We start from the raw sequence: 23,247 nt of genomic DNA, 5'->3' as shown, positions 1-23,247 counted from the left end.
AGTGATCAACCCGAGCGCTGATAACTGCAGGCAGCATGTAGTCGTCTCAATTTGTGCCTAGTGTGGACGTAGTCAACAGTAAGAGCCACTAAAACTCATGGGTTCTGCAGTATTTACTGTATTTAGTGTCATGAATTGTGGTAAAGACGAATCATATACCATCCTGCAGGATCGTTATTCTGTATTTATATAGACCGAAGCCACAAATCACAAATGCTCAACAGCAACATCCTTTATCCTCAGACCCTCAAATTGAATAAGAAACATAAACCATGTAACAGGAAAAATGGAAGAAACCTCAGGAAGAGCGACAGCGTAGTGACAGACAGACAGGAAATAGTTGCAACATGTCTTATTTAGTTAAAACACCACACATTTTGATTTTATGAAGATTTAACAACACAAAAGACCAAAGTTTTTAACAAATACTTAAGGAAATGACAGCGGCTACGACTTACACAGGAGCTGGGTAAAGCTGATGGTATTTGTAATGAAGTAATGATGTGATGGTTTTGTCTGCATAAAATGATAGGTGGCAACATAAAGATTAAAGGAAATGACTTAAAATCCATTCCTTGATTCAGTGACAACATCATTTCCTGTTCAAACCTAAAAGTTAGAAGTTTAAAATCTAGAAGAGTCAATGAGGAGAGTGGTCACCATGTGCAGGTGGTGATCAGGTGAAAGGAGGTAATACCTGAGAGCTGATGCCCGTATGATGTGATGTCAAGTGATGTGTGTTGGACACCACAGCTTCTGGTTTGGGGAAGACCCCTTATTGTAAATGAACTGTGTTAGACCTCAGTCTGCCTTCGCTTTATCAAAAGAGTAATGTTGTCACAGCGCATTCAGCCTTACTGTTCTTATCCTAACCTGCTGGGATGGATGACCAAAAAGCGCTCGAGGCAGAATAGAGTTTTGAGTCTGTATGAGATCATTACACAACACAGTACGGCCTTAGACAAACAAGAGTGCGGCGCTTAAATCAATGTTGTTTGCTTTGCAGTTTTTAGTGAAAAACACATATTTCTTTCTGCTCTCTCCGTTTTTCCTCTGCAAGCAAAATATAATTATTTTTGTCAACAATGAAAAAACTAAAGCTAACGACACACATTAAATCCATCGCGGTGTCTGAGGAGCTGTGAGAGTGAAGCTGGGAGGCTGAAAGTCTGTTTGACTTCCAAACAGAGGAAACTTCCACATCTTCATCCCTAAAACTGTCAGAGCTGACACCAACCTGTTAATGAGCAGATCATAAATCTATTCCATCTTCCAAGATGGACTTTCCTCGTGACTCTGGTTTTGCAGTGCAGTTAGCGTCTCCCCCTGTGCTGTCCTGATGGATTCTCTGTGGTGGGGAGCTGCTTTTTGCAGAGCTGAATTCAGTCTATCCAGAACGCGGTCAGACTTAGTAATGAGACAGGACTCACATGTGAGCCTCATGCTGATTTTTCTCCTTGCTTGTGCAGCACAGCGTCGTCATATTCTGTTACATGACTAGTGCACATTGAAAACTTTGCACTGAACTCTTTTGCTCTTCACTTCCTGTGTGATGTACATGATATCACCAACACATCAAGCTCATGAGGCTGTTGACTCTGACTAATAATGCTGATGAATGAACCCACAAAGCTGAAGTCTTTACTCTTCAGCTCTGTTCCTCCGTGCACTCCCACAGTGAGCATTTCTTGTTGTAGTTCATTATGAAAAAACGAAGCTTGTTCCCCAACACGTCTTTCTGTAATTTAAGATTCAAGTAGTTGAAACCTAACTTCTGAAAAACTACAGCTCACATGAACACGTGCAGCAGAGCAGGTGTGTGCGTAACGGTAACATGTATACACATTATTCTTATTTATTATTTACTCTGTAAACTCATACACATTGAATGATGGTATGAGTGACAGAACAGTGCATGTGCAGTACAATGTATTAAAAGGTGATTCACCCAGGCTGCAATCAGTGCAGTAAAGATGAACTAGTGGAGGGAAAATGCTAAATATGGTTGAAATAGTGGACGGAGTGACAAGGACAAGGACGTGGGCATCTGGATAAGAGAGAGCTTCAGAAGAGTGAGGTCAGTTTCAGCTGAGCTGTGACTGCGCAGTGAAACCTGATCAACTGGATTATTAAATTATTCTGGCTCTCAGCACCATTTGCTCTTTTTTATTATTAGTTCCTGTGCTCATACATAGAATATCGACATGGGCATTTCCAGTTCTAAAAATGAAACACGACCTCATTGACAATGCTGCAGAAAGTGTATCTGAAAACAACAATTTTGCATCATTCAGCACCAGATAAACTAGAAGGGAGAACTCAGTCCAGCCTGACGTCATCCAGCCTGACACCTAAATCTGAGCTGCTGCACAGTATAATCAAAAAGTTAGTTTATAGAAGCTGGAGAAACTCCAGTCCGATTTTCAGCTTCCTTTCTGTCACACAGTTGAAAGTTTGAAGTTTATCTAATGAACTATTGTACAGTGATAAGATTTAAGAATGCGATTGAACAGAAACAGAAAAAAATCAAACTCATACAAGAGCGCCTCATCTCGCTGGGCTGGAGTCTTAAAACACAAGAACACAAACTCACAGGAAAGCGCAGGCGGCGCGGCTGCTCAATGTTATGCTAATCAGCAGTTTATAAATAGGATCCCGAATTATCAGACGGGAACAGGAAGTAACACACACACACACACATTCATACCTACACGCATGCAATCAGAGGGCAGTGTCGGAGTGTTTATCAGACAACTGACGCCAGCTGTCTGTCAATAGCGGCTGCTGCTGCTGCCAGATCATCACAAAGCAGCGTTTTCTTATTCCCTCAGTATTTTCTTAATTTGTCAGAATTACAGACGTAACAAGCTGACATGTCATTCTGCTCTGTGTCATGTTGGAAACAGGTGAAGCGCGATGATGCTTCTCATCTCACAGGGCATGCTGGGAGATTAAGACTACCCTCACACCATGAAGCATCATGGCTGAAAGACAGAGGCGGCGGCAGAGTTTGACTAAGTGCTGCTCTCTGAAACCGATTTCTCATAGACTCCAACAAAGCCCCAACTTCTCTCTAGATACTGAACATTAACTGCTGCTGTTTGGCCTTAATAGCTGCTTGTTCTCGTGAGACTGAACGACAGTGTGCGTTCTTTGAATTCCAGCAGCGAGGAGGGAAGCAACCATTCACTGTGTGCATGAACAGGTAATTAGAGTTTATTCTTTCTGATAATCAGTTGAAAGCTACAAGTAACGGCTGTAGTCATGGTGATGTTTGGTAAAAATCAGTAGCTGGTAAAAGTTTGCACTCCTGGAAATATCCGTAATGTTTCTGTAGATATTTACCATGGCAACACGCTGCGGAGTGAGGGTAGATGACATTAGTGCTAAGTGCACCGGACCACAAAACGAATGGAGGTCATTTAACAGACAACAGCTGGGCTTGAAAAGCAACCTCTGTTAAGTTCAGGTTCTTTAGCTTCACTTCCTCTGACACCAGAGGCATCAGCAAAGACGAATAAGATCATCAATCAGCAGCTTGAACCTGATTTCCTGTAAAATAAATGTTTCTTTCCTCATCCGGGTTAAAAACAGTTTGAACTTCTCTGCTTCGTCTCTTTTCATTCTTCATCCGTCTAAGTGCAGCTGAGTGCAGCACCTTGATTGAAGGTAGAGTCTGTCCAAACAGTTCATCATATCGAGGCTACACAGATCTGATCCAGCACAAATCCACCTTTTTCTTTTGCTGCACCCACCGTGATCCTTCAGCTCAGGTATCTGGACACTTTAAAATCAGCATAGCTCACACTGTGTGGAGGTTACGGGAATCGTAGGGTAACATGAAGCCGGGGCTCGCTGTGGCGGTAGAAACTGACTCAGCTGCTTTCCATGACTGAAAGAATGTAAGTGATACAGGAGCTCCGAATTGTATAATGACCAAGAAGAAATTGTATTTAATGTGGTTCAGTTACATCCTGAGGCCTCAGTTCACCCTGAAACCAACATCACTGGGCTCATCTAAACTTTTTATCCTGTTTAACAGAACTCATCACAGATTACGTTCACTAAAAGAACTACTGCACTAATAAATTCAGCTGACATATTACATTCATTACATATCGTCTGTGTGCACGTGCAACAGCACATTTAAAATGACTTTGTTGGCCTGCGGGTAGAAGTGGGAGAGACACAGTATGTGCGTGTATGCATGTGTGTGTTTAAGCGGTTTGCGAACACAAGCATTACATGGATGAATGACCAGTAATCCATTCATTCACTGTGAATCAGACACACACACACACACACACACACACACACTGCTTCCTCCAGGCTTACAGACAGCTTAACCTGCAATATAAGCAAGAGTGGGACACAGAAGGAGATGTGTGTGTGTGTTTGTGTGTGTGTGTGTGTGTGTGTGTGTGTGTGTGTGTGTGTGTGGGTTTGTATATATGTGTGGTGGTGTTTCTGATTGCGAACAGCAGCTGTATCTTGGACAGCCTCACGTCTCTTCAGAGGTGTCATTTAAATCAATTACACAGTTTATGCAGATTAAAGCTAATGATGAATGCTGTTGTTTAAATAAAGCGTAATGAGATCGCACTGTCAGCAACAATACAAAATATGACTAATACTAATTTGCTAGTACCAGAGTTACCTAAAAATGCTGTTGTTGGACATTAGCAGGGGTCATTTGGTCTGAGCCATGACGTTTAGTGTGCAGACAGGAGTGATGTACTGTACGAATGGGGCGTCATGTTCCTTTAAATGAAACACCTTAAGTCGTGGGGTATATCCCAGTTACCTTTTTGATCACTACTCACCCCTTGATCCTCACTCAGCTGTGAAATAATTCAGCTCCTCCATCTTTAAGGCGATCCCGGAGCTTTAATTTACTCCGAGGAGCGAGGAGGGATTGATGTCCTGAGCACAGGACAAACCCAGAATCCAGGGGTTTAATAAATGTGGAGCTGTTTGTTGAACAGAAACTGAAAGAATAAGGCTCTGAAGATTTGACATTTTGCACCCTACTTATTATTGTGTGTTTGGCGGTAAAATAGACTCCTTATCAAATTAAATTCTGGCTGACTCCTTATCAAATTGTGCTGCCCTCATCAGAAAAGGACGTGGCTTTGGATGAGGTGTCCTCACGTCTTCAGGACGGACTCACACACAAGGAAATGTCACAACTGAGATGTATCCATGGTGAGGAAACATGGAGGGAGGAGCCACGCATCTATTATTGACGAGTGTTTGTGCATGTGTGTGTGCGAGTGTGACAGAGAGAAGGAGAGAGATATGGTCTCCAGCTCCTGCTGTCACCGGGAACAATGAGATGCTGCTGCTGCTGAGGAGAGAGGCAGGGATTCCCTCCCTCCATTTCTTCTCTTTGTCTCCCAATCACACACCCAGTGTCCAGAGCGGTGGCAGATGGGTGTGAGGAAAGTGTTTTTATATATGTGTGTGTGTGTGTGTGTGTGTGTGTGTATGTGTGTGTGTTTGGGATGTTGGGGTGACAGACAGGAACAGAGAAAGACGGAGAAAGAGGCAGCTTAAGTGGATTAGCCCTTATTACCCACCAGGGGACGAACGAGTGAGAGAGAGAGCGAGAAAGGGTGTTAAATAGATAAATACAAAGAAAGGATTTCCACTCCTCCTCCTCCTTTTGTCCCCCACCCCTTCCTTAAAAGCTTTCTAGTCTGTGGACAGCTGCAACCATATGGTGTGTGTGTGTGTGTGTGTGTGTTAGTGTAGAGCGTGGGGTTTGACTATAATCGATCACAAAGACGTTTCACAGACGTACGTGAGTGTGTGTGTTCCTAGCTGATTAGTGGTGCTATCTAATAGACCTTGATGTTATTAACTTCTGTGGGCAGGTGTTTGCCTTTGTCTTTGTGTGTGTGTGTGTGTGTGTGTGTGTGTGTGTGTGTGAGAGACAGAGACAGGAAGCTTTTATCCTGATTGACAGAGCAGCACAGAGCTGTTAAAAGCCAAAGATAGTCAGACTGTTAAGCATGATGGAGATAAAGAATTCAATTATACTACAATGTCACAAACGCTTTTTCAAAATGACGTCAAATCTGTTTTATTCCCTAAAATAACAGATTTCTCTCCGACCAGCATGAACCCTCTAACCTCAGACCCTTTTTCAGGGTTTTCTAACGTCACACACATTTCAATTGACTGTCTTTAGCTTTGATTGTACACATTAGCTGTGACATCATTTCGATGAGCTTCTGTCGTGTCACAAAATGTATTCCCGTTCAGTTGAGGTCGGGACTCTGTGGAGGCCAATCCATGTGTGAAAATGATGTGTCACGCTCCATGAATCACTCTTTAAACACTTTGAGCTCAGTGAATCCCGACATCGTCATCTTGGAAGAAAAAACTCCATTGATGGAATAACCTGGTCATTCAGTATATTCAGGTCGTCAGCTGACCTCATTCTCTGAGTTCATAACGTTGCTGAACCTGGACCTGAGCAACTGCAGCAATCCCAGATCATAGCACTGCCCCCACAGGCTTGTACAGTAGGCACTAGGCATGGCACTAGGCACTTCACCGCCTCTCTTCTTACCCTGATGCTCCCATCACACTGGAACAAGGGTAAATCTGGACTCTTCAGACCACATGACCTTCTTCCATTGGACAGTTCTTAACCCAGTTTCAGTAGTTTCATCTCCTCAGATGTTTTCTTTGTTTCATGTCAATAATTTGACTCTTCTGAAACAGATTAAGATCTTTTCCACGACCACAGGATGTGTCTTCAGACATGTTGTTTAATGAGAAGCTCCTCACTGCATCAGTTTGGTTTAAATAACTTGTTGACAGCTGAAACATAATCATCCATGCAGTAATTATCCAGTAAGAGGCTCTTACCTATTAAAGTTAAATAGTTAAATAGGTAACTGTAACGGCCTTGGTGCATTGACAAAGACTGTAGGATACTGCAAAAGTACTGCTAGATCTTTTGTTCTTTCTTGATCTGTGCAGCTGAACATATTTAAATGACAGCATTTGTACCATTAATAGGACTAATGTGCAGGACTCTGAGGTGTCTCCTGCTCATGAGTCTAGTTGAGAGTAGTAGATTTTTGTTACCCAGAAGTCCATGCGGTCCATGCTTGACCAATTACAGCCCGACTTATGCTGTCACCACACATACACACACAGTCTTAATAGGGCTTCCTTGGAGATCACCGGTATCCTTGACCGTGAGTAATTACTCACCACCCTTCGTTCAAGTGTGTGGCTCCCCTGCGGCTCGCTGAGCTGTCAGAGAGCAGATAAGAATCCTGAGAGAGAGTCAGTCAGACCTGCACACTGTGTTATTGAGCTCTCTTCATCTCTTATTGATTCCTTTGTCTCGCTCTTTTTTTAAAGCAGAGCTGTATCACATGGCCTGATTTTATGGTCGCTGTGTTTTACTGTTGAAACGACTTTCGCTTACATTGATTAGTTGATGGGAAAAAAAAGACAAACCAGGTCAAAGTGAGGCTTCACCACTGGTTTTAATTGTAAATTAAATTGTTTTTTAAATCAGTTCGTCTGCGGAATAATAAGAGTGAAGACGTCAATTCACCTCTGTTTGAATTGTAATAGAGAATTGTGCTTTTTAAACTAAACGTTTACCTCAAATGATCAGCTCTCAACTGATCTTCTTCAGATCTCAGATATCATAGATTTATGACTGAGTAGCAAGTCAGAATCCTAATAATGCAAAAAGATGTTTTTGGAAACATGTATACATGTTAGTGAGTTTAACCCACTGGTGCTGGACAGTGTCACTAGAGGTAAAACCTTGAAATGAACACACTGCCTTTTGTTTCATTCTCACTGCTTTTTACTGGGGTTGGAACTAATGAGCTTGTGAGCAGAGTTTGGTTTGGTTTACTGCTTTCTAACATCAGTGATGTTCATTAGTTTACTGCAGTTAGTAATTAGCTCCTTAGCCTATACTACACAGCAGTAAAACATTTTATTGGCTTCTCTTCGTAAACAAGGAAACTGCTCTGTGTGTGGGTGTGTGTGGTTTAGGAAAAGCATGTGTTCTTAGTCAAATGTGATGTCAACGGATAAAAGCTTGAAGTGAAGGGATTTCTTGTCAGACTAAGTCGGTGTAAGTTACTGGTGATCTGGTACTGAACCAGTACTGGACACATAAAAGTAAACTGATGTTACTGAAATAATTATTGGAGAACTTGTATTTTATTTTTTATTATGTTTCTATTCAAAAGAAAAGTTTAATAAATAATGTACCATTCATTTTCTTAGACACAGTTGTGTGTGAGACAGGTGGATTAGTGGACAGAGTCTATCTCACTATGTTTTATTGGTTGTATGAACACATTTTTGGACAATAAATAAAATCAGTGAAAACATCAGTGTAATCCATAGCAAATAAGCAAATGTACCCCTCCAGTCTCCAGAGAGCCCTGTTTCAGTGGCCAGACCGCTGAGTTTGTAATTTGCAGTCATATTTCCACTTGCATGTCTCATAAATCCGGGGGACTTGTGGGGAATCCTGGTATGTCTGTTTCCAGTTCATCATAATGCTGCTTTTATTAAGAGGGACATCAGTACCTGGGCTGACAGGTTCACAAAACCAGATGTTTCTTTCTTTTGATATGTTTTTTTGAAATAGTCATATTAAGAATACTCATATTAATGCATTGAAATGTGAATACCAAGAGAATTAAAGATACACTAAGAGCAAACAGACGAGAGAGACATCGTAAATATCCAACGAATGTGAGACTTTACTGTTTTTCCATTGACCCTTTTCACTGTTTATGCTTTGCTCCTTTCCTGTGCCAGCACTGTGTGATGTTGATGCAGAGAAGTGAGATAGTAAAACGACAATGCATGAATTCCAGTCTGATTTGTTTGGCCACGTTGCCAGAGCTCAGAGATGAAAGCTGATGAATTCATTTCACATCCAGATAACGATAAATATCGATTGTCAACAACTCATAAAACTCCTGTTTACCGTGCTAAAATGTGTTCATGTTCACGAGTTCATGCTTAAGGCTCTTAAAATGTCGACGTCTGGACTTTTGAGGTTTTTTTCTCATCTATGACGTCTCCATAGTGTTTGACTTTGAGTTGTGATTCTTTGTTGTGGGGACGGGTCTATTGCATGGTCAGTAAGGTTAGATGGCTTGTATCAGGCGTCGCCTGATGCTGTTCAGTCCTGGTCCTCAGGAGCCACAGTTGTGGTTGTTTTCCAACTATCCCACTGCTAATTACCTGGATCATGTGCGTTCAGCCAATCAGAAGCTTTAAGTGCAGGGCTGGATGCAGAACAAGCAGGAACAAGATGACCCACAACGTTATATCTTCCACCTAACCTCAAGCTGTGATTGAAAGTAAATTAAACCAACAAAAACGTTCTCTTTCAAAGTTCAAACTTTGAAAACACACCAGGACATGTGAGCACTTACATATTGTGTTTCTGAAAGTTATCTCTGTCTTTTGGCTCTAAATGTTTTAGTTGTGTTGCTGTCTGGTGGGACTCATTTGGTTCTGACCAGTCAAACCACCGCGCTCCCATCACCTCCCCCACAGCTGGTACATGTATACTTAAAAAAAGTCTGAACTGTACCTTTAAACTAGAAGATAAGATGGTTCAGACGACCAGTGGGCTGCCTGATTAGCAGGTGGAGTGTTTTACTGACTGATAAGCTCGCTGGCAGCTTGTTGACAGTCTGGTTTTATTGCTCTGAGGCTCATAAACTAGCTGGTTTAACTTGGGTTCAGCTTAAAACTTAAAACCTCTCAGACATATGAAGATTTAGTATGCTGTGGTTTGGCCTGAGTGTGTGTGTGTGTGTGTGTGTGTGTGTGTGTGTGTGTAAAATACTCCAGTATTACCACAAGCAGGTCTTTGCTGCAGTTGTGTGTTTACACCCGGAGCTTCATTCATTTTCAGAGTTCTCTTCATTCTTTCCGTGCACAGAGTGAATGAAGCAGCTGGGACTGATTCACAATACTTTTTCTTTTATTGTTTATTTCTTTTTGTTCTTTTTCTTTCTCCTCTAATGCTCAGTAGCGTTTCCACCTTCTCTTTCCACCGAACACTAATTAAAGCTCAGTCATCATCAGAAGAGGCTGCACACACTCACAGAGGAACATTTGTGTCAGGCTGTAATTGAGCGAACAGAACCTGGCTTACTGTAGAGTATTAATAGAACAGAGAGACCGAGAGTGGAAACATTAATCCTTAATATTCCTCGGTTCAGGGTATAATTATCGTCTAATCTTTTGGGCTTCACATCCAGGATCTGAGAATTCAGTCTCACTTGTTCCTCTTCCAAAGATGCTCATTATTCGTAGACTATAAAAATGATTCCAGAGACAAAGGCAGCATGTGTTCATGTCTCCTGCTGACAGGTAGGGTTGGGTGATGTGCCAAATTCAACCCATTGCCTCGTCTTATCTTACTGTTTGTTGTCTCCTGTCTGAATCTCAGCTACAAATGGTTAAGATCTAGTGTCATGTTGTTCATCAATTAACAGAAATATGACTATGAATATGAACATGAAAACCAGGACATTATTTATTTTAAAAACACAATTTGGACTGGATGACTCAGCAAAATAAAAGACTTGCATACACAGCAACAATCTCAATAACACAGTGTCTGTTCAGTTGCAGCTTTGCAGTAGTTGTTCTCTTCTGTGTGTTTCAGGCACAGAACTGTATCATACTGGGACGAGACGTTAATTCTGACCCTGTGTTGTTCTGACAGGCTTTAATTAGCATGAGTCCCGTGAGCTTCAGCCACATATCAAGAGTTTAGTCAAAAACAGAACAAATGACAGCACTGTACTGTAGTTCCATGGATTCAAGTTGATGAATTTACCCGTGTTGGATTCACTGTCCACCAGGCTGCCTCTCTATAAGTGTTTGGACGTGAGCTCCCTGTTGTATTTGGACCCAGTTCCTAACATTTAGCGACCTTGAACAACGGGCTCTGGCCGACGTGACATCCAACGTCGAGAAAAATCATCGCAATCACGACTTGTGTGTTGAGATTTTTTAGAAGTCTGAGACTTGTAATTATGGAACAGCCAATATTACATGAATCCAGGATGAGTCGCGCAGCCACAGATTGTGCAGCTTGGCGGTCTCACCACAGTCCTCTCTGGGATTTGTAGCTGACTTCTTTTTGAAGTTGTCATCTGCACATTTTGGTGTCTTTGATTTAGCATAATGTGGCACATTTTGTTCCCCACAAGTCTTATTGTTGAACTGATGAGTCAACCATAAGGGCTGGAAATGTAAGCGCTGGAAGTGCTCTGACAGTTGTCTAAACTTAGCAAACCCTCTTTGATTCCTAGACAATTCCCACTGTAAGTCTTGTCCTCTAGCTTTCATCTATTCAAGCAATTTTAATTATAGCACATTTGAATAATCAAAGATGTAAGTGATTAATGTATATATGAATTTAACTGTTTAGGATAGAAATGACGGATTCAAAGTGTGTTTGACGTTACAGTGAATGTGGCACCTCTAAGTACATTACTGTCACCAGGCTCTTCACACATACACACACTTTCACATTCCATGTCTGACGACTCAGTCTAAGTTTTTCCTCTCTACAGACAGCTGCTGTCTGGAGACTGAAAGCTGATCCATAAAGAGAGAGAAAGGGAGAGAGGGTTTCATCTGATAGCTCGAACACGTGTTCCATGTTATAACATTTGGTCCCTTTCTGTCTTTAGCTCTCTTTCCTAGAGGAAGGCACCTCCGGCTTCCTCTTGACCTCTGACCTCTCTGCGTAATCATGTTCGTGTGTGTGCGCACAAGTGTCTCCACAGAAAAACATGCTTGTGCATCAGTACGGCTAAGATGGATATTTCAGGATGGTATGCAATGAGGGGGCGGCTGTCTGTTAGCAGCCAAAAGGCCAAAGAGTCCAGCAGGTTATTTCCTACAAGTGAACGACATTTTGTTTGGCTTCAAATCAATAACTGAGCAAAATAAATGAAAGATGTATATCATATGTCTGTAAAGCCGGGAAGACGGTGTACGGATTTGGCCCAGTTCATTTACTTTTGGCTCATTTTGTGGCCGTTTGACGTGCACCAGGCTCCTAACTTCCATTTAAACACCTGAAAAATCCACAGTTGTGCTTCTGAAATTTTGGTCGGCTGTCTTGAATCGTGAGACGTTCAGGTTCGCTGCTGTCAAAATAAGTTATAAACGACAGTGAGGTGGTATATTTTACACGTTATGGCTAAAGCTGTAGTGTAGAGAGTGCTGTGATATAAAACAGGAGCCGAGAACAGGCGCACAGTAACGTGCACCACAGTGTCTTCTAGCACTTCTGCAGCTCTACTGTTATTTTTCCTCTTCTTGTTTTGAGTTCAGTGTAGAATCAGTTTTCAAGTGCTCCTGTTAAAGTCTGCAAAACCATCAGAAAGTGACAATTTACTATTAACCTGTTAACTAAGGGAGGAGGTTTACCAGAGGTCAGGCTGCTCTGCACTTGCAGGGCTAGTTAAAGATCTACTGCTGCAGCTGTTTGGAAAACACGACGGACTCATTAACAGCTGTAATACTGCTCTTACTGTCTCACTTGTTAGTTGAACCACACGCGCACATTCATTACTGTCGAAACAATCAACAATCATTAGATTTTTTTTTCCCAACAAACAACATTCAGACACTTGACCAGAGGAAAAGTGTCAGTCAGTCAAAGCAGCTCATGTGTGTCATGGCTCCCACTGTAACTAACTTATCTGATGTCCTGCTAGGAGACTGTGACAGCTTTGTACTTTTTTGCCTTTTTGGAGTTATTTCACTTGATCTGATTCAAGAATCTCCAGAGTAAACAGTTTGATAACTCACACTTGTTTCCAAACAGATCACTGATACACAGAAAATAGCTTTTGTCAGCACATTGTTGCAGCCTCTACTGAACACAGTGCTAATCAGATGTGTAAAAGGACTTTTAGTGGATAAGTTCACCCAAATAAAAACAGATTTTCTCCTGACATCAGTTTTCCTTTTCAACACTAGTTAGTTTAAAGTTAATTGTCTGCCGGTACTATTTCATTTCTCTGTAGCTTTGTCTTTTTCTGACTTTCCTGGTTCCTCTTTTCCCTCCTGTGCAGCCTTCATCGCTCTCTTGCTGTGACCCCCTCGTGACAGAATACCACTGTGCATGTTTAGTGCAGTGCCATAGCTGAGCCATTATTATTAGTTTAACTGGGAGATTAGCATCTTTTGAAGGACGACCTGGCCAAAGCAGGCTCAATGTTTCAGCGTTAAAAACACACAAAGACAATGCTACGTTTTAGGTTGTCTCTCTCCGGATGGTTTCAGTGATTTGTACACCTTATGGATTTCATTTCACTTTACACAGTAGCGTACAGCTGCCCATCATTTCCCCCTTTTGCCTACTAACAGATCTGTCTCTGAAATGTACAGTTACACAAACACCCAGCATCAAATTCCATTCCCCTCCGTCTGCAGGGTACCACTAGAGGTAAAGAGGAAAATCACCATTTCCATGATTTCCTTAACTGACTCTTCAAACTATGGAATCAGAATCACCTTTCCGTTTTTTCCTCCAGTCTGCTTTCGCTCAGACCAGTGCTGTTTGATCCCCGGCTACAATACTAAGGGATTCTGCTGTGCTTGTGTGTGTTGTGCCGAGTCAGCTCTCTCCAGATGGCATCTCTCCATGTGGTAGGAACGCAGCTCAGATGATGTCATCACCCCCAAACCAAAGCTCGGACTTGATTGGTTCCTGCCGAATGAGTCAGGTGGTGCTGACGGACAAGTCGAAGAGAGAAACACACATGGAGTCTACATGCATGTGTACAAGCAAGCACATACAAATGTTCAAGGTCTTCCTCAGTTTCCTTAATAGGTGAACATGTTTTGTTTTAATGGCCTTCAGCCAATCGCGTGTGTGTGTGTGTGTGTGTGTGTGTGTGTGTGTGTGTGTGTGTGTGTGTGTGTGTGTGTGTGTGTGTGTGTGTGTGTGTGTGCAGCAGCCTTGAGCCTTTAATAGGAGGAAAAGCTTGTTGTTATCACAGTGGAAACAGCAGGGAAAGTCTTACAGTAGGTACATTATCCAGAAATGAGTAATAAGGAGTTAAACTAACTCTGAGAGATGTAGATACAGAGATACAGAGATACAGAGATACAGAGATACAGAGATACAGAGGTGTACAGAGACAGTTCTATCTCTGATAATTGCATTGTTGTTGTTTTTTTTTTTCAAGCAACTGTCTCTTTATGAGAAGAAGCTTCCCTATGGAGAATACATCATCTGCTGTTTCTGTGTGTGTTGTGAGCGGAGTGTGGTGCCTGGCAAGCACTTAACTATTACAAGCTCTCTCTTTCTGTCTGTTTGTGTGAGAGTGTGTGTGTGTGTGTGTGTGTGTGTGTGTGTGTGTGTGTGTGTGAGAGAGTGTGTGTGTGTGTGTGTGTGTGTGTGAGAGAGAGAGAGAGTGAGAGAGCAGTGTGTGGTTTGTGTTGGAAGAGTGATGGATGTGGTTTTCCTCTGCAGGGGAAACTGGAGCCGAAGCCATTAAAGTGTGTGTGTGTGTGTGTGTGTGTGTGTGTGTGTGTGTGTGTGTGTGTGTGTGTGTGTGTGTGTGTGTGTGTGTGTGTGTGTGTGTGTGAGAGAGAGAGATTCAGATAGGAAACATACTCTATTTACCCTGCAGTGTTCAAGAATATGTGAAAGAAGTATGTTAAAATAATGAGACAGAAATGAATTATTCATATTCAGTGAGATACTGTCATTTGAGGGGAAGCAGCACTGAAAAACTGAGTTTACAACATTATGTTGACATTAGACGACCACTGACTGATGCTAGAAGCTGCACTGAGCCTGTCCCCGTCTGGCTCACTGATGGAATTTACTCATTACTCAAGCACCATACTACCGTTTGGAGTAGAGGTCAATGTTGGTGTTTTTCCTCTTTTTGCATCAAAACACAAATGGAAATTAGAGAATGTGGAAAAAAATGTGAACTTACATGAGCATTGACAATGTTTTTATTATTTCATTTCTGAAACACGGATGACCTACATTCTGTGCTGTCCCTGAATGCCTCACAAGTGCTACTGCTGTGAGGAACGGTCATGCTGCGCCGTGTACTCAGTGTGCGCAGTAGGTCTGCTAATAACAACAATAAGAGAGGAAGTATCTGATATCCAGGAGATTTTATATCTTTTGTGGGGGTTAAGGAGCCGCTGTTAAAATGTTTGAGACTCATAGAACTTCTGAGAGACGTGGGATGTTTGTGACTCAGAGTCTGGTACTTTGATAAACAGTGTTATTGGCTTTTCACTCACTTTAATCGTGTGTATAATGACAATTCAAATGTACTGACGTACAGTCATAAACTAGTAAAGTCTCATCTCACTTCTATATATATATATGTGGAGGAGCTGAGCTCCACCGTGAGCACAGTGAAGACAGCATGCAGCACAATCACCAGAACTGTATTTTCAGATCCATTCATCTCACTTACAGCCAATTTTATATTTTACAGGCATGAAAACTTTACCACAAACTGCAACTTCAGGGTGTGTTAGTTTGCATTTTCCCAACAGAAAAGCTGCTGCAGGGACATCGTGGTTTTTCAAATCAAGTAGCATCAGCCTGATTTAATGAAACAAGCTTTCGTTGTATCGGTGACACTGTTCATTAACATTTATGTTATTTATTTTATTTTATTTGTTATTTTATTATAGTTATAGTTATAGTAGTTATAGAAAACCTGCACAAAACAGTGCAGTATTATCTTCTAATGGCATTCTTCCAGCGTTAAAAGGACCCTTTAGGGCATTCAGTCTACGAGGGGATCCCTGATTTGCTTGTGTCTTGTGCACAGGGACACAGTCATCGTACCAATGTGCAGACAAAAGGCAGGAAAGAAGAATAAATATGCAAATAAGTCACTTTGCAGATGCATTCAACACATTCGGTAGATCTCAAGGACACAACACAGTGAATTTGTGAGAGATGTTGTTCTGATGCCTACAAAACTGTGTTGTTAAGAAAACTCCCCAAGTTATTTTCAGTTTGAAGTTCACTCTGTCTGAACACTTCACAGTTCATGCCTGGCCGACATGTCGTCTTATCTTTGTTATTTATTACTGGTGGTCATCCAGTTATGCTTTGGTTCAGTGAAGAACTGTTGTTGAGGCACTGAGAGTCTGTCTGCTGACAACTGTTTGTCCATGTGTGTGGACCACTTTCTTTTCTTAGTTGTCCTATATCTGTAACACTAAAACATCTGTGCTTAAAGGTGGACGTCAGTTTGCAGTGCATAGTTTGTCACCAGGGTTCTTAAATGTATGAACCTGTTAATAACGTCTGATCACCGTTTTGGTCTGAGACAGCAGGGCTCACATCACATGCTTCCTATGAACAGCGGATTGACACTGTTTGGGTGTCTTTATTAGTCAAAGTAGATCTAAACAACACCCCCTCCCCACCCCGTTTTATTGATATACACCTGACTCCAGTTGACATTTAGTGACATCAGAAGCCCACTGTCCACTATCACCTTAAATCTTTATTATCAAGATCATCACTGTGTCAGCTTAAAAATATTTATTGTGTTCGTTTTTTGTGACTTTGATGAAGATCAGAAAGACAGAAAATGGCAGTTCACTTACTTTTTTTAGCCTCTGTAGGTGAAGCACACAGATAAGGCAATAAAGTAAAGTAAATTTGACATTTCAACCATCTCTAGATGTGCTGTGGCCAATCCAAAGCTGTGTCCACATTACATATTGAAGTGGCCCTAATCCAACAGCTGACAATGTGACTGCTGTCAAAGCGGTTTGTTGAGGCTTCTTTTTTTTGTCTGCATCTCACCTCATCTCATCTGCATCCTGCCATCGGGCCGTGTCGGCATTTCACAGTCCAGTAAAAATAAACAGACACAGACACAGGGCGGAATGGAAAGATGAGGAAGTTTCAGTTTTATTGGAGATTTATGGAGAAACATCTGTTCAAGCCAAACTGGAAGGAATATCTGTAACCGAGCAGTATTCGAGGAATTTACTGTGTGTGTGTGTGTGTGTGTGTGTGTGTGTGTGTGTGTACTATCAACAAAAAATGTGATTAGACCAAAAAAAGGAATTGGATCATCAAGTCATGTACTGTGAATGTAGCTCAGTAGTTTCCTTAATATACTTCTTATCAAGATCAGACATTCAAATGAACTACTACGCTGATGGTAGGATAATGTTCCTGCTGTTTTGAAGTTAGTGGTAAATGATAAATGGACTGTGCTTACATAGATACTGCTTCTCTATGTTACCACACACACGGACTGAAAGTAATTTGGAGTACAGTGTCGTCCCCAGGGAAACTGAACAGGTGGCACAAGACCGAACCCTCAGCCCTGAAGTCAGTGGATGACTTGCTCAACTTCAAAGGTTCTAGGTAATCGGGTTAGCTATTTTCAGTGATGGTCTTAACCAAAAATACAAATTTTATAATGCAGTGCTTGAATAAATGTACAAAACTGAGATCACGTCATGAATACAGTTCTGGATGATTTTCAAACCATCTAAGACGTTTGCAGGCGTAGTCGTCTTTTTCCTACTCTAAGAGTTAAATATAGACTCAAATGTAGTAATAGATGCAACAGGTGATGCAGCCGACGCTGATGGTTAACACATGCTGATGAGATTAGATGACAAGTGTTGCTTTCATCCGACGGTTGTAACATGTCAACATCCATCGTTGATTGGTGAATGGATGATAACTGGTCAGTCGATGGTTGATGGATTTAAGCAGCCACAGCGATTCATCCACACATACGGAAACTGTCTGATTTGGATGTTTGTATAATTTAAGATAAGCAGCATTAAATATCATATTGACCAACACCAGGCTCTGTCTCCGTGGTAACACATGGGCTCCAGCAGCTGGTTGTCGAGGCAGCTGTTGCTAGGGTGCAGACAGCCTCACCTGTTGCCTTCTTAAGACGTTCTGTAACACACATGACCTGTGTGTGTGTGTGTGTGTGTGTGTGTGTGAGTGTTATGGATTCTCACACACACACACACACACACACACACACACAACAGTTTGGTTTTGCATAAAGCCGTTAAACTGTGCTTGTTTGATCGTTATTCAAAACCACCAGACAAACACACACACACTCTTTCAGATACATTAGGCTCTTTTGCATTTTGGCTGCTATCATGCTGATCTGGGAAATAAGCGTCTCTTCTTAGATACATTACCAGAATGTGCAGTAAGTCGTGTTTGTTGTGATTTATCAGCCTTAATGACTGATACGGACGTCTGTTGGCTGTCTGAGCATCATCAATGTCACCTTCACAGTCTGATGAGGAGAGGTGGCGTTTGTGTACGTGAACAGAACATCAAACTGGAAGCCTATGACTGCTTATCTCACTCCCACTGCATTATGGGTACATTTCAGTGATGCCAGCAGCTTCCTGTGAGGTTGGGTCATCGTTTGGCTCCTGTGTGCTGTAGTTGGGGGCAGCGGTGTTAATGGTTCCAGCAGGACTGCATGTAGACCTTTAACATCTACATGTCTGGAAACACCAGCTATGTCGCTCTGCGTGTGTTTCTGTGTGTGAGCGGCCGAGCGTATTGTGACCTTACCCCTGTTTGTCATAAGAATAGACATATAGATAAAACGAATCACACACACCTAGCAGATTGTGACGGTGTGACTGTGCTATAACAAGCACACTGTACACACACAAGGGTTTTCTTTGCTTTTTACATATATAAATATTTATATTTATAGCCAAGTGTTTGGCTCATGTGAAATGTGTGAGCTGAGGTTTATATTGTGTTGCAGGGTTGAATTGCACAGTTATTCCTACATCTGTAGTCTATAGTAATAATAATAACGTCCCTTCTTATCTATTGATTACTAACACATTACAAACATCTGATTTACAATGTCAGGTTTAATTTTTTGTTATTAAAACTATTCCAAATATTGACTACATCTATGATATGTGTACTGTAAGTCTCATTTATTTATTTATTCATTTATTAATCCAGTCTTACATATTTGTGTGTTTGGAGAACAGTGACTTCCTCTTTGCAGCTCTGCCTCTTGCAGAGTGTTGCCCTGATGATGTATTCATTGAGGCCTTGTGTGTGATCTTTGTTGGTCAACCACTCCTGGAGAGGGTAACAGTGGTGTTGAATGTTCTCCATGTGTTCATGATCTGCCTGACAGTCGACTGGTGGAGTCGAAACCTTTTTTTCAGCCTGGTGAGCAGAAACAACTCATCTTGTAAGTATAATTATTTCAGTTTTTAGGTTTTATTCCGTTTATCTAGTTTTATGACTTCTGTGAGTATCTGGTCGTGTTTCAGGTCACATCAATGCAGAAATGCAGAAAATTCCAAACGGTTCACAAACTTTCACACACCTCTGTGTACAGTTTTTCACTACATAACACGCTACATAAGTATTTCATGTGGTGCAGTTTGCTTTCATTTGGTCGTATGTAAATTTACACTTAGTAAACACTTATTTTAGAACTAGACCAACGTTGAGCAACCAGTTGAAAAGATGCATCAAACAAATAAGATGCAGTTTATCTACAGATATGGGAACATTCATTCCCAGCACCACATGAAAAACAGAAACCTTCTCTGAAAACCTCTGTGTGTGTGTGTGTGTGTGTGTGTGTGTGTGTGTGTGTGTGTGTGTGTGATCGGCTAAAAACACATAAACTCTCTTTTAGTATAGCTCTGCAGTTATTGAAGCTCATATCTCTGGATGAAACATCATGCTGCAGTATGCACCCGTCTTCATCTTTAGGTAGATTTTTATCATTGTTCTACATGATCTGAATCAGACAGTCAGTCGAGGACAGACAGGAGGATAATAACCCACAGAACAAACACAATAACAGGGTTTTGTTGGCAGCACAGCAGATATAGCATCTCTTTCTCCATCAGAGAGGAACATTCTTTGTTTCATCTAGATTTTATGTTTCAGCAGCAGAATAGTGTTGATTAAACATTTTGTTCGGTATCATAGCAGCAACATTATTATTTTATTGTTATTAATGTTATTTTAAAATGTATTTAACCTTAAAGTTTCAGACAGAACAATTTAACATGAAACACAAACACACGTTCAGTAATTACTACAGTATTGAAACAGTGTTTGATGATGTGTGAAGCTTTAATTAAACTGAGAACAATGATGTTCCACAGCCTTTACTGAGTTTCTCTATTTTGCTTGTTCCATTGTTTTGAACAGCGAATGGACATATTGTCTAATTAGGGTGAAATCCTACAGTGGGGGGCGTGGGGGGGGGGGGGCGGCTGCCCCACACTGGTGCCCCACACTGGTGCCCCTGTAGCTCTGTGCACCTTTGTACGTGGCTCTGCTTGGTGTCAGTGCAGACTTTTCCCTCATAAGTGAATAAAGTCTGATATAGCAGAGTTTTCGGGCTGTGACCTTCCCTGACTCCCAGCGTGCTTTGCTCTATGTGTTGACTGAAGCATCCTTAATTTGAATTCATTACTTTCGACCTTGCTAGCATGTAAATGAGGTCACACAGAGAAAAAGGTTTTTCAGAGAAGTCATTCATTCATTCATGGTTGTTAGAAGTTTATTCACAGAGCGTTTTATTCTAACAAAACGCTTTAGAATCACAAGTAAAGTTAACAGTTTCCTGCTTAATCTGGAGGATTGAAAAACAGGATACACTTGACAAACCTTTCTTCAAAGATGCTCGGTGTTTTCAACCTTTTCACATCCATTTTTGTGACCACAGCATTTTTAAACTGTGTCATAGTTGGTTCAGGCCCTCACAGCACTTAGTTAGGGTTAGGGAAAGCCTGGGGGCTGTCAACTGGTAAGTTGTTATTTTCAAACCATGTTACTTTCTTTAATAATAACCTTTTTGTTACAGTTCCTCCCTCTGCCCCTGTCTGCGGCTTTGGTTTTGTTTTGTTCTGGTCTCACCCTCCTGTCTCGCACCATATATGGACTTCCTCCACTTTCCGCCCTCCACTCACTGCTGGACTAATTGACTCATTCGATGCACCTGTTACTCCCTCCATTTTAAAAGCACCCCTCAGTCCTCAGTTCGGGGCTGGTTTGTCACTTCCACTCGCTCGCACATTGACTTTCACGCTCACACATTGACTTTCATGCTCACTCACTTCTGCGTATTCATTCATGCTCCACAATTCTGGTCAGTTTGTTCGTTCGTTCGTTTGTCCATCAGGAACCTCTGTTTTGTTTGTTAGTTTGAATTGTTTGGCCTGCCTTTTGCAGTGTATTTTTTGTTGTTACTTTGTCCTGTTAGTTTTGTACGTTTGTTTCCGTCTATCCTGCCTCCTGCAGTGATTTTAGTTTGTTACTTTGTTCATCTGCTTTGTCCGTTAGTTTGGTCCACATTAGTGTGTAGTTTCAGTTGTTACTTTGTATGTTGGGTTATGGTTTTGTTTGTATGTTGTTACAGCGTTTTTGGGTCTCTTTAATTTGATACTTTGTTGGTTTGTGTAGTTTCCTGTGTCCCCTGCCCTTCTTTTGTTAATAAATGTATCTTTTTGTTCTTACTCGTTGGTCCCGTTAGTCTGTTCGTAACAGAACAAACCAGCCATGTCAGCAACCATGGAATCACCACATTCCACCACTGGTCGCTTCCCGCTCCCCCCCTGTCCTAGTTTTTTTTGTTATGGGGGCCTGGCAGAGATACTTGAGGAGGAGTATTTGGATTTACTCTGCAGCACAGAGCATTTGGTAGCGTGGCTAGACTCCATTGAGACCGTGGAGGGTTTTGAGGCCATTTTTTCTGTTGCCATCAAGACCTTGGTCAAAAAAGGCTACCTGATGACATATACTGAGTTTCAGGACCTCAAGGACGCAGTGATGGCCGCTCTAAGGTCCTGTAAGAAGAAGTTTTTTGTAGCTTCTTCACCCGGTCAGCCCCCCTTGCTTTCCTCCTCCAGTACTCCCCGGTCCCCGGTTTTTGTTAGTCCTGCAGCTAGTGCTGCTTCTGTTGGCTCTGCAGCTACCCATGCTGCTTCTGTTGGTTCTGCAGCCGAAGCTGCTTTTGTTAGTCCTGCAGCTACTGCTGCTTTAGTTGGTCCTGCAGCTACTGCTGCTTTAGTTGGTCCTGCAGCTACTGCTGCTTTAGTTGGTCCTGCAGCTACTGCTGCTTTAGTTGGTCCTGCAGCTACTGCTGCTTTAGTTGGTCCTGCAGCTGATGCTGCTTTAGTTGGTTCTGCAGCTAATGCTGCTTTAGTTAGTCGTGCAGCCGAAGCTGTTCTTGTTGGTCCCGCAGCCGAAGCTGTTCTTGTTAGTCCTGCAGCTACTGCTGCTTTTGTTAGTCCCGTAGCCCCTGCCGTGTGTGTTAGTCCGGCAGCCGATGCCGTGTGTGTTAGTCCGGCAGCCGATGCCGTGTGTGTTAGTCCGGCAGCCGATGCCGTGTGTGTTAGTCCGGCAGCCGATGCCGTGTGTGTTAGTCCGGCAGCCGATGCCGTGTGTGTTAGTCCGGCAGCCGATGCCGTTTTTGTCGGTCCTGCAGCCCAGGCTGCTTTGGTCTCGGCTCCTGTTCCTGTCACGGATCCGGCTCCTGTTCCTGTCACGGATCCGGCTCCTGTCCCTGTCACGGATCCGGCTCCTGTCCCTGTCACGGATCTGGCTTCTGTTCCTGGTCCTTCAGCTGTCGCCGCAGTTGCAGCCACCTTGATTGCTGCAGTCACCGCTGCTCTGGTGTCAGCTGCTGCTCCGGTCCCTGCAGCCGCCGGGTTCCCAGGCGGGTCGACGCACAGGCCGCCGTCGTCGCCGTCTCTTCAGTCTCCGGACGGGTCGACGCAGAGGTCGCCGTCGTCGCCGTCTCTTCAGTCTCCGGACGGGTCGACGCAGAGGTCGCCGTCGTCGCCGTCTCTTCAGTCTCCGGACGGGTCGACGCAGAGGTCGCCGTCGTCGCCGTCTCTTCAGTCTCCGGACGGGTCGACGCAGAGGTCGCCGTCGTCGCCGTCTCTTGACTTTGAACTTTGTTTGTCACCCCAGGAGATGTGGTGGGATGACAATGAGGACACCACCACCCTGCTCCTGTCTCCTTGGGGGGCCCCTGAGAACTGTGGTCCTGTTCTGGCCCCTCAGCTCCAGCTGGCTCAAAGTTCGTCGCCGCCGGGCAGTCCGCCCGGGGCTCTCCAGCCTTGTTCGTCGCTGCTGGGCAGTCCGCCTGGGAGTCCTCAGCCGTCTTGCTGTTCCCTGGCTCACTGCTCGCCATC

At 42.7% G+C, this 23,247-nt stretch overlaps 1 protein-coding gene across 3 annotated transcripts in view; it reads left to right on the top strand.

The window, feature by feature from the left end:
* kalrna (kalirin RhoGEF kinase a) overlaps positions 1–23,247 on the top strand; it is a 99,217-nt gene that overhangs the window by 1,681 nt on the left and 74,289 nt on the right. Inside the window, exon 1 of one of the 3 annotated variants that reach the window (XM_026376046.1) lies at positions 17,360–17,428. The exons of the other annotated variants lie outside the window; for them this stretch is intronic. Coding sequence (XP_026231831.1) covers positions 17,401–17,428 — 28 coding nt within the window. The 5' untranslated portion in view covers positions 17,360–17,400. Of the gene's footprint in view, positions 1–17,359; positions 17,429–23,247 lie in introns of those variants that run through there. 3 annotated transcript variants of the gene reach the window in all.

Source organism: Anabas testudineus, chromosome 21, assembly GCF_900324465.2.
Source record: "Anabas testudineus chromosome 21, fAnaTes1.2, whole genome shotgun sequence".
Taxonomy (NCBI): Eukaryota; Metazoa; Chordata; class Actinopteri; order Anabantiformes; family Anabantidae; genus Anabas; species Anabas testudineus.
The sequence above is the reverse complement of the archived record's forward strand: the minus strand, read 5'-3'. Positions and strand labels throughout refer to the sequence as shown.